General features: G+C 39.0%; 1 protein-coding gene across 2 annotated transcripts in view; it reads right to left on the minus strand.

Annotated features, from left to right (window-relative positions):
* Window positions 1–12,410, minus strand: part of limk1a (LIM domain kinase 1a) — a 47,107-nt gene that overhangs the window by 32,854 nt on the left and 1,843 nt on the right. The window contains exon 2 of one of the 2 annotated variants that reach the window (XM_034115141.1): window positions 11,730–11,829. In XM_034115141.1, coding sequence (XP_033971032.1) covers window positions 11,730–11,829 — 100 coding nt within the window. Of the gene's footprint in view, window positions 1–4,477; window positions 4,628–11,729; window positions 11,830–12,410 lie in introns of those variants that run through there. The other variant, XM_034115142.1, reaches the window with a different exon arrangement.

Genomic DNA, 12,410 nt, shown 5'->3' on the forward strand with positions numbered 1-12,410 from the left:
CTCAATATTTTGACAAACAAATATTTAACATCTATTTCTTACTATTTATAACATTTACCTCTGAACATTTATAAAATGAATACATTTAATTATACTAGTGCCTTTAGTTGATATGCTGCTATTAATGTTTTCATTCCTGCTTTCATTTATAACATTTTTAAGCCTTGCTAACTGTCATTGTACTCAAGTATAATGACAGTTAGGAGGATTTTTTTATATTCTTCCTTTACTGTCTTGTAAGGTAATTTAAAAATTCTTGCATCGCACTTGTTAGCAAAAATGTGTGTTGCTGAATATCTCAAGAATGAAATAAAAAATGTTCATAGTGTAGACTGGAACCGTCACATATTGTATGCATCAAAGTTTGACTGATAACATCTATTTCTCTCCAATTAAACCAAACATTAAACGTCTCCATAAGATGTAGTTGATCTAACATCTGAACCAATCAGCAGGGGACCAGGATCCAAGAGCTGAAGTTTTGAAATCAGTGGAGAGAAACTGTGGGGCCAGAAACTGCAGCCTCTTTACTCCGACAGGTGTTTAGTACCTTAGATTACATGATGACATAAACGTCTTGACTCTTGACTAAGGCAGACACAAATATGAAAAAGGTTTGTCTCAAACAAGTCTATTGAAATACAGTCAAGGTAATTCAGGAGTAACAGATTATTTGTTCATAAGGCGCTTTCACACCAAGTACTTTGCCGTACTTAGTTCCCAGTACTTAGTTCATCAGAACTCTTTAGTTCTGATGAACTAAAGAGCAGATCGCGTTCACACCGGAATAAGTCCCTGAGGGAGGATTAGGCAAATGAAGCTGCAGACGTCACTTCTTCTTCTTCTTCTTCTGCTTTTGGTTTACTGGCAGGCCGCAAACAACTTCACGGCGTATACTGCCACCCGAAGTCCCCGGAGTTGGGGACTGGCTTCAGTAGAAGCTGCTGGGACTCCCAGCAGCTGCTACTGAAGCCTTCTGAGTAAATCGCCAGACCGCCGACACCTCCTCATCACTCCACCGCTCCCATGTTTTTTTTTGTGTTGCCATAAGTTAGTCTCTCTCTGTTGGTGCACTGGGCTAATGCTAATAATGCTAATGCCAGCAAATACAATGGCGGCTTCACAAAACTTTTCGGAGTTTTACAGGGCGTGGTTTGCAATTCGCCCAGCCAATCAGAACTGGGAACCTTTTTCTCCCAGGAAAGTACCTGCTCTCTAGCAGGGACTAAAAAGGGGGTGAAAAGGTTCTCATGAACTAAGTTCTAGTTCCGGATGTTTTTGGTGTGAACGCTACATTTCAAGAACTATCGGAACTATACTGGGAAAAGTACTCCGGTGTGAAAGCGCCTATAGTCTTATCAGACACAACACACAGCACAATGGTTTGTAGTGCTCACAGGACAGCTAATATTACAGCAACTATTTCATTATTCATCACAACGATCCTGAGGTAAATGGTAGAATACAAAAATCGATATAAAAAAATGATCTTTCAGCATCTTTCGCTGTCTTTGATTGATCACCGCAGCACAGTGCAGGCTGACTTCACTGTGTGTCGCAGCAAAAGGTGAGCCTCTTCGAATTCAAGAACGGCCTTTAATGTTTGACTCTCAATCCAACACAGAAGTCCTGAAGGTGCTTTAATGTCAACAGATTTATCTTCAAGACACCAGCGTTAACTCTTGAGTTTTGCTATTTGCACTTTATATGTAGAGTAATGATTACAATCTGAAAAGACTAACAGGTGTAACATAAATCAAAATCATCAAGTTCAATGTTATGTGATATACTGTGCTGAAAGTAAAGTAACTTTCAAATGCAATGGTCTGATCCAGAACACAGCTTGTTGACAATTGCTGGTTTCCAAATTGAAGCATTGTTTTAATTCAGAGTTCATGCTTACATTGTATGAAAGTAAGTATGAAGTATGTTACATTTTCTGAATGCTGACAAAGCTATTTCTGCTTACTTCTAGTGAAACGATCAAGGTCAAATATAAAAAGGGACAGGACTCACAAAGTATAGAGAAAAATTAGAGCGTTAATCTTTTTTTCTATAATCACATGCAGGGTTTAACTCTGGAGTTTATCCAGTGCAAACCGAAACAAAATTGAATTTTAATGTGTGATTAAAGTATTGTAGCGAGAGCCAAAGGTTGGCGCTAGGGAACAGGTGATTAATCAAAACAGAGGGCAACTCCTTTTTCCTCTTTGCAAATGTTATCAGCAGGTTTGAACCCTGGTGACGTACGGGCGAGGAAGAAGAAGAGGAGTTCTTGGAGCAGACGCACAGCAAAATGTCACTGGATGAGTGTAAAAGAAGAACACCAATCAGAAGGTCAAGCTTGAATCAAAAATCTGCTTTTAGTGCAACAATGACAGGCTACAGTAGATAACATATTGAATATATATATATACACGTTTATGTGATGGAATAGAGGTCAAACAACAGAACAGGACTCTTTTGTCACAATACAAGATACAATTATATTCATCCAGCTAACAAAGAAAACAAATGTTGTCTCAATTTGCATTTCACAGCCTGAAGAATCATATTACATAAGAGCTCAAAAGAAAGAAGTAGATGTGTAGGGAAGGAAACGTTTTAGGTTTGTTACAAAATTCTATATTCATATAAATGCTGGGAAGAATATACACTGTCTTCTCTACATTAAAGGCTGTGGGAAGGTGACATTTTTTATCTTTCATTTAGACAGACAGGCCGTGTATTAAAGACTATACAATGTTTTGATAAGATGCATCTCTGTCTGCAGTTGGATCAATATTTGGGTTTTTAAATAACAAATGCAATTTCTGAAAATCTGCATTTTCTTTAAGAAACGCAGAAAGAAAAATGATGGAGGGCCAAATGACCTTTATATGCACACACACACACACACACACACACACACACACACACACACACACACCACACACCACACACACACACACACACCACACACACCACACACACACACACACACACACACACCACACACCACACACACCAACACACACACACACACACCACACACACACACACACACACACCACACCACACACACACACACACACACACACCACTACCACACGACACACACACACACGACACACACACACCACACAGCTACACACACACACCCACACACCACACACACACAGCACACACACACACACTACACACACACACACACACACACCACACACACCACACCACACACACACACACAACACCACACACAACACCACACACACACACACCACAACCCACACACACACACACACACACACACACACACACACACACACACACACACACACACACACACACACACACACACACACACACACACACAAACACCACACAACACACCACGTCTGATGTGTGCAGACGCTAGGGAAGTGAGGGATAACTTAAAGAGAAATGAGGACCGCAGAGCGACACTTTCCATTATCTACATCCCTCTTACAGTGCACACATTTAGAGACACTATAGAATTGAATGTGTAATTTAAACAATGAATGTTGAAGTTTTTGTGCTTTACATGTCATTTTAAGAGCTTCAAGGTGAAAACATGAGGGGAAGTGAAACAGACAGTCAGCTGATCCACCTGACTGATCACACAAAAGCACAGCTGATTATCAGGGTTAGTATTTAAGACTTTGGTTAAGCGCTATAACAAAAAAGGCAATTTTCAAATAACCGTGTTTTAGTGTTCAAGTTGTGAGGATCTCATGCTCTTCATGGACTTGTGTGATTGTATTTTTAATACATTTAAGGTTTTGAACATTATAGACCAAAATGATTAATTATGAATCAAGACAATTGCCCAACAAATCCATAATAATCTTTAGCAGCAAATAACTTAATACCTTAAACTTAAGCTTGCTTTTCTTGGTTTAATCTGACAAAAACTTTTTAAATGTTAAATCAGTTAACTATACAAGGGTATAATAAACAGAAATACTTTAATTTAAAACAAATACATAGCTGAATATATCATCATAAGCAAATGCCAGAATAAACATAAAATACATCTAAATAAAGCAACGCAAGACATACCAGAGGGCAACATAAATAAATACTTTTTTGGACTGCTCGTTAGAAAAACAAGACATTTGAGAACATGTTTTTAACCCAATGATTATACGAATAGTCAAGAAAATATTTATCAGAATAAAGGATTTAGAAAAAACGTTTGTAGCCTCATTCTACAAAACAGACACATTTTATAAACGAGACAAAAAGTCCCCAAAGTTATCAGTCTGATGTAAAGTACAAACGTCTAAAGACTCTTAACAAACTCCATCTACTGAAGAGGACCATGTGGTATAGCCAACGCCCCAGAACAAGTGATTAAATGTTGCTCACATTAAGATTGTTTTGTATAAATGTAACTTGATAAGGCCTGATCAACTTCATCCTTGTAAACTCCACACACACACACTCAGCCACATTCTGTCACCGCTTTACTTACTTTCTGAGTGTCTTCTTGCTGCGTTGGTTCTTTGCTGACATGTCGCCCGTGGGAGCAATGTCGCTCTTGTTTTGACGGACAGAAGAGAGACTCATGTCAGCAGCTCTGAAGTTTAACTCCACCAGCAGCACTGTCACAACCATCAATGTATCTCCCTCTCTCTACCAGTCTCTCCCTCTCTCCCTCTACTTCCTCTCTCAATGCAGCTGCACAGAGAGGTCACACTTCTTCAACAACTATTTCCTGTCCTCTGCCACTCCCACGTCACGGCTGTGTATTTCTTATTATTAAACACATTTAAGACGCCCCTGTAATGTGAACTCCCCGTTTCCTGCACTTTTCAATTCACTCAAAGATTCTGGCGGCACAAATCAAATGTTCCTATTATCCATCATGCATTAAACTCTTCCACCTCCTCCACTCATTTAATTCACGACCTCTTAAAACATATGGTGCCAGTTATAATTTCCCACAGCCCAACGTGATGCTAAAGATTTCTGGATTTATTCAACACACACCCAGTGTGTATAGCCAAAGATATTTCTGTTTGTAACATATATGATAAGAGCAGGAATCTTGTATATGCCATTAGGAGCAGTGGAGGAGAGGAACATGACCACGCAGTATTTGAGAATCTAGTGACAGTTTGAAGAAAAAGTCATTAAGTTACCAACTTCTGCTTTAAAAAAAAGCCTAAAATTCAGTCACAACAAAGACTAATTCTAATTCCACCGTTAATGAACTAATGTATTAATTTTTGCAGCTAATCATCACTCAAATGACCTAGCTCCTTACTTGTGATTATTTGTAACACCTCATTGTAAATAAGCACCTATTTAATATGATACTCTACTAATCATGTTTGCCTTTTGTTTTAACTGTCCGTTCGCTGTGGGAAGAATAATGGATTTCTGATACTGGTATTCTGGCTGTCTCCAGTCTCACTTCATTAACGTCTTTGAACCGTCAACACTGTTGGAGTTCAGTGTCGAGGTTCTGCTTTGGGATTTATTTCTACTGATTCAGCTCAGGAGAGAATTGGACACAGAGGAGTTGTGAATCCTCATCGTGTCCTGCAGCTGCTGTCGCCGGGCAGAGTTCACCTGCAGGGAGAAACAGCTGAGTCACTGCAGCTCTTCATGCTGTGTGTTTCTGAGCCAAACCTCACTGTTTCAGAGCCGTGAGGAAAGATGTGGTGCAGAGGAGGCTTCGCTGCATGACTATTAGAGATGTCCCGATCCGATCACGTGATCGGGGATCGGAGCCGATCCCGTGATTTTCAAAAGATCGGAATCGGGAGAAAAAAATCGGGGATCGGGATTTTTTTTTTTTTTTTATAAAATCTTTTTTTTAATTAAATGTTACAATACAAAAATGACCATGTTCACGTCTTAAAGTCATCCTGAGGCCTTAGTTTTGGTTGAAAATTACACAACATCATGTATGTGTTGCTTCTTTTGGGCTTGTTTTCATAGACCTGGTTGCTTATTTCTCTCAAATCTGGCAACAGAGTGGGCGCAGTGTCTAATAGTAGCAGTAAGCTAACAAGAGGCTACGTTCAGCTGGTGACTCGGGAGTCGGGACAGAGAAATGTCAGGAGTTTGGAAGTATTATAAAATTGAAAGCGAAGGGAGTGTAACAGCCAGATGCAATGTTTGCAAGGCGAAGGTTCCGCTTTTTTCTCTTAATGCATTGCATAAAGATCGGATCGGGAAAAATCGGTATCGGCAGATTGTCAAAATCAAATGATCGGAATCGGATCGGGAGCAAAAAAAGGTGATCGGGACATCCCTAATGACTATGATTATATTTATTTTGTGATCTTTATCTCTTATTTAGACAGTGGCAGTAATGCTCACACTGATGCTGAGGGACAGAAATGTGTCGTACAGCTGGCAGGGGAGGAGCTGCAGGCTTTGTGACAGCTCGTCCTTGAAGAGGGCGGCCTTGTATGAACAGTTTCAAAGAATAATAATTTCATAATAGTACAAACTAAGAATCTACCATTGATGTTAGAATGCTGCGTATGATCAGTAGATGCACACTGGATGTAAAAAGAGCTTGTTAGCTATAGTGCTAACGAAGCACACCCCTCTGTAGTCCGTCGGGATGACTGTTAGGGCAGCGACGTGCAGCAGGAATAGTTTTATTTGGAGCAGGATGGTGCTGCACTGTACTGCAGAGAGACTGCAGCTACAGCTACAGGCAAAAACAAGCACATCTACTGTATAGGATGCACATTTATAAAAAGGTGTTTTATTACTTATATAGCTACAGAAAAGAGGACATGAAAAATGTTTTGCAAAGATCTGATGATTATCATATAATTTAAATAATGACTGCAAGTAACAAGACAGGAATAAAACACGCTAACTCTGTTCCAAAGAAAACCAAAGAGAGAGATGTTTGTTTCCATAAGGCAACATGAGGTTATAACGGTCTCTAGAGTCCTCTCGTAATGATGCTTCACACCTTCTTACTACAGCTGGTATTTTTCCTCAAATGTCAAGAGCTACTTTAACTTAATCCCCTCAAATCCACAGTGAAGAAAATAAAATTCAAGCAGCAGCTTCTTAAAGAGAGCTCTTATTCACAGAGACCACACGGCCTTTCAGAATTAGTTAATTAACACATTTTTTTTTTCATTTTTTTTATTTAAAACGAAATATACTTTCTTTTTTTTATCACAAACCAGGTTTAATACAAAAGTATGACTCGTATGACTAAGTACAAAGTATTACGTATTAATTAGGCTTTAGCATGTGGTTATTTTATACAAACCATTTATTTGCTTATTGCAAAACCATGCTATATTGTGATATAAATATATGGTTGTTGAACTATGAACAGGATAAAAAATGTTGGCCATATCTCGCAGCCCTCGTGTACAGTTGAGCTTAGAGACAAACAGAAGTCAGACATGGTGACATTTTCTTCCCATGAAGGCTTCTGTTTGTATGCTGCGGTTTTCTTCTCTCTACCCACGGGACCCTACATACTTCTGCACTTTAATTTTGCATTCCCCTCTTCTCTTATTATCTCCACTTCCTTTTCACTGGAGTAATGCTCCATGGCAGCACCGGGCTCAGTTGGACACGTTTTGTTTGGGTTTAAGCTACGTTCCCCCCCCCAGTCCCCCTGCTCAATTTTCCACGGAAGTCTTGTCTGACTAGCGGAGCCGTCTTAAATCCTCCTCGGCTATGACAATACTGCTCCTCCCTGAGGATGTGGAACTGGGTCAGAAAAAGACTCCCTGAAATATAGACATGGTGAGGGACGCAGCAAGAAACCAGGAAGATTTCAAGGAGGATGCACCACTTTCAAGCAAACTACAAGTCTCTTTTTTTAACAGACTTAGTTGCTCACATGGCTTCACTCCTTTTAATTAACATACAACAGTATTGGTGAAATTCTGTGTCACTACTTGGAGATGTGCTTAAAGCTGACGCCTCATAAAGAGTGCGAGGGGGTCGGTACAATAAATAGGTCTGCACCTAATGATGGTGGAGTTAAAAAGAAATGCAAAGTATAGCTTTTATTTTCCTTCAAAGTGTATGAACGTGCAAAAAAACTAAAAGGTGTAAACACACAAATAAGTAGACTCGAAAGAGAGAAATGCAAACACAGCCTGCTGAGACAAACTACAATCCTTCGCTCACGCTGAGGCAGCAAGATGCAACTCCCTATCTGTACCCTCTCATCTCTCTCTCACACACACAGATACACACACACACTACACACAACCATTGCAGAACCTGCCCTGAGAGCAGCTAGCCTCCTCAGATTTCCCATTCAGACATCCGGTCGGGGGAAATCATTAATGACACACTGAGCGGTGAGATTTCCACAACCTGCCGAGCAGCTCAGATTCACAGAGCGGAAGCAGGAGTACCTCAAGGAAGTGTAACACGAAACAGAACATTGATTTGTCAAAATGAAATGAAATCAAATGCCATGCTTTAACTGCAGACTTCCTAAACATTTGAGAGAGTCGCAAAATGTACTTCCTTTTAGCTTACTAACTTAAAATCTGATCAAAATAGCCATTTCCAAAACCCATGTAGCAACACCCCTTCTAAATTAAATATTGTGACGCTGCAGAGCTGCAAAGTCCCCTCATACTAAATGTACCTAAATTGTAATGATACATCGAGTTCACCTAATTCAGTGTCCATTTGAAAAAGACTACAAGTTTGAAAATGACAATAAAATCTGCTGAAAATAAAAAGTCAGAAAGACGGCATTTAGGCAGTCCTCTTTGCTTTATGCTAGCAGCTGAAGGCTACATCAGAAGCTGCTAGCATAACACAGCCAAAACCCAGAGCGAACAGTTTGTGGTCGAGTTGCATTTTGGGTAATGTAGGCGCCAGGTTAAGGCGAGACATTTTTGGTTTGGAAGACAGGCACTGAAGGGTCCTCCCCTAACATTAATCTATTTGTGCATAGCATGTCAAATATAACAGATTGCAGCTTAAATCACAGATTCATATTTTTAGGTAGTACAAATATGGACCACATGTATTTCTGAATGTTGTGAAGCAAACACTAAAAAACTACATATTTCAGTCAGAACTCCAAAACCAGAAGCAGTGTGATCCGTGCTAGGCAGAATTGGATAAAGGAGGAGAGGAGAAAGATGTTACATAAGATTATCAGTAGCAACAACAACTGTGTGGGATTATTAATAAATAAATACAACCACCTTGAAAAAAAGACCCTACTTTAAACTGAATAACTCCTCCTGACTCCGCTGAATGAGATTATCAGCATTAATGGGAATTGTCAGACAGCTTGGTCAAGTTTGCAGCGTCATGGTATGTTTAACAAAAATAACACACAGACACTGAAAAGCCTGATGCTAAAAAGAGCAGTTGCTGTGTGATGCAAAAGCATGGTATCAGTAACCATTTCTTTATTGTTAAATAAAATGGAATTTCTGTTGTTCTGTAGGCAACATCATATAATAAAAAAAAAAAAAATTCAGTTTTAGTAAGAGGAATCTCATCAGATCACTTTTTTTTTGCATTGAAATACAAGTATAAGAATCTAAAATGTCAGAAACAGCTGCAGCCTCAGGTTGCTGAAAGAATCGATCCGTTTGTCTCCACCATCTGTGGATCTCTTTATATTCATGTGTTATATGACCCCAGAGTGACTATTGATGTGAAGATTTAGTGACTTAGACACTACATTTTTTTTCCATTTGGTTTTTGGGGTTTTCCTTTTCCTGTAGTGTGTCATACTGTAGGTTTGTGTGCATGTAAATGGTCTGCAAAGTCCTACAATCTCACAGTTCATGCCAGAGGGAGTTTCTCTCCCTTCCTTTGTTTACTGTGTAATACTGTTTAACACAATAAAAAGCTGCAAAACAGCTATTTATTGGACCTTGTTGTGAGAATATTTTGCCACAAAAATGTATTCTTGAAAGGCAGGAGTTGTTTAATAGCAGTGTACACACAAACTAAATAATAATATATGATATGCACTTTATGGTCCCTAGCATTTCAATCAGCAAAATGTTTTCGTTTTCTAAAATCAGATCAGTTCAACAGACTAGATTTGTGCTCAGTATCAAAAATCAACATTGTGCTTAAAATCCAAACAATGCGAGTATATTTCTTTCACACAAAGAGACACATGGAATCTCACTGCCCACACGCTCAACATGCCGCAGGACAAGATCCAAAACCCACCAGAGAGGAAACATAAAGACATTTTACAAACAGTCTTCTTATTCACAGCCACTCTGCAAATAAGCGTTACGATGAAATGAATAGTTAGTCATAGTGTAGTTCTAATCGTTGCACCTCATGTTGAGAGAAACCTGCCAGAGACTGAAACTCTAACCTCCTTCTCCCCCTAACAAAACCGTCGGAAAGTAAAACCAAACACACTCGCTCCTGCTGTGGAAATGTTAATTATAGCAGCAGATACAGGTCTCACAACAGAAACTATATCTGTTGATTAGGAGGAAGCGATGGTGAGTGTCTCGTGGTATTAGGTATCTTACAATACACAGGTTTCCAGCCTGATGCATGATAAAAGCTCAATAATGATGTCAAAATGAGCGTCTGTTTCTGTGGCTGCTGAGGACGCCATAGCAACAGAAATTATATTAGTCATATTACAGATTTCTAATTGTCTCTAAGGGGAGATTCTGCTTGGGCAATGCTGAAGATGGCTGCTAACAGCTTAGAATAATATCTAGCCAACACGATGGTTCACTGATCAAATACACAGTAAAACAAACTAAAATGTTTTACAAGAGCTGAGCAATAAGATATTTAAATACATATGCATTATAACATCAGGAGAGTATAATACACAATACATATGATACTGAAGGGGAGTTACTGTGAGCAGTTTACAACCCACTGTGATGTTTCTGGTGTTTGATGATTACAAGTAATAAAGGTGAGTCACAGGAGTAGATAATGCTTCAAGTTTACAACCTATCATTTGCCTGATACAATAGTAGTCTGAAAAACAATGGTTCTGAACCCGGGTGCAACTCAAAGACAAGGACAGCCACAAGAGGAAATCTCCTGAAAATACTGACCACAAAAAGGGAAAGACTCTTGAGAAAGAAGAAAAGAGGCTATTAAATTAGATTTTCTCACAATAAAATACAAGAAGGTGGCAGAGCATTATGTTCCTGCTACCAGTACAGGTGAAGGTCGACTGAAGAAGGAGGTTTAAACAGGGAAGACGGTGTGAATATGAGAGTAAATGCACAACAAAAGCTTGCCAACAGCACACATATATGCAGATGTGCCCGATGACATGCAGAAGAATAAAAGGGTTGGATCAAGCAAAGGCCAGATTGAAGAAAATACGATAATTTGCTTTATTGATCCTTTGGCTGACTATTAGCTTGAATGATGAACTAATTGCCTGAAAATAGTTTTGAAAATTAATTTTAACCAACAAACAACTCAAAACCAAACGCCTTTTGCTGTTCATATGCTGCTCATATTTGAGAGGCTGAACCCAGCTCTATAACAGCTTTAACATTTTGAAAATTGCTTATTAATTTTGTGAAAATCAATCCATAATTATTTCAGCTTAACATCAACCAAACTACTCAAATTTAATTATTTATCAAATTTGGTTTATTATCTTTTTTAATACTTTTCTATTTTACTCTTATGTTAATTGTCCTGCCTGTATAGGACAGTAGAAAGGTGAGAGAAAGAGAGAGATGAGGAGATCAAGCTGCTGTGTTGCGTGTTGGAGGGTGGAGAGTTTGTACCTGAAGCAGACGGTGTGCCAGTCGGAGCTGAGCGCCTGCAGGTACTGCTCATCGTAGATCCTCTGTTTGCATCCCGCGCAGATGGGCAAACTTCCTCCAGCTGAAACAAAGACACGCAGGTCAGAGCACGAACAGATACCCACCAGTAATTACTTAATTATGCATAGAACCAACAACAGTTCTTTGATGGGATGTAAAAAATGCTGTAGTGTGTTTGCATGGGTCTGTTATCACTGTGCTTATCTGGACTTCAATGCAAATCCTCACTGAGGCTCCAGATATCAAACAAACTTAATTTCTCTCTCCCCGTCCACAGATGTCTGACAGACAGTCATAGTGTCAGTCAGCAGGCGATTTATTTATTTTTAGTTCATAACCTTTTGTTTAAGAAGAAGAATTTAAGAATAATATCTAAAGAGGTCTTCCTTTGTTACACTATTGTACTTTACTTGATGAATAAAAGGAATTTTTGGCTGATTGCTAATAAATGTAATTGTTGCTAAATCGAAAATCAAGACAGATACATCCTGTTACATTACATAGCATAGAGCTGATGCTTTTGTCCAAAGCGACTTAGAATAAGTCACAATTACAATATGTATAATAAATGTTATTATTAACAGCTTGAGAACATGAGACTTGTTCTGAACAAATGTGGGAATCATCTACATTACTTCCAAC

Source organism: Trematomus bernacchii, unplaced genomic scaffold (genome assembly GCF_902827165.1).
Source record: "Trematomus bernacchii unplaced genomic scaffold, fTreBer1.1, whole genome shotgun sequence".
Taxonomy (NCBI): Eukaryota; Metazoa; Chordata; class Actinopteri; order Perciformes; family Nototheniidae; genus Trematomus; species Trematomus bernacchii.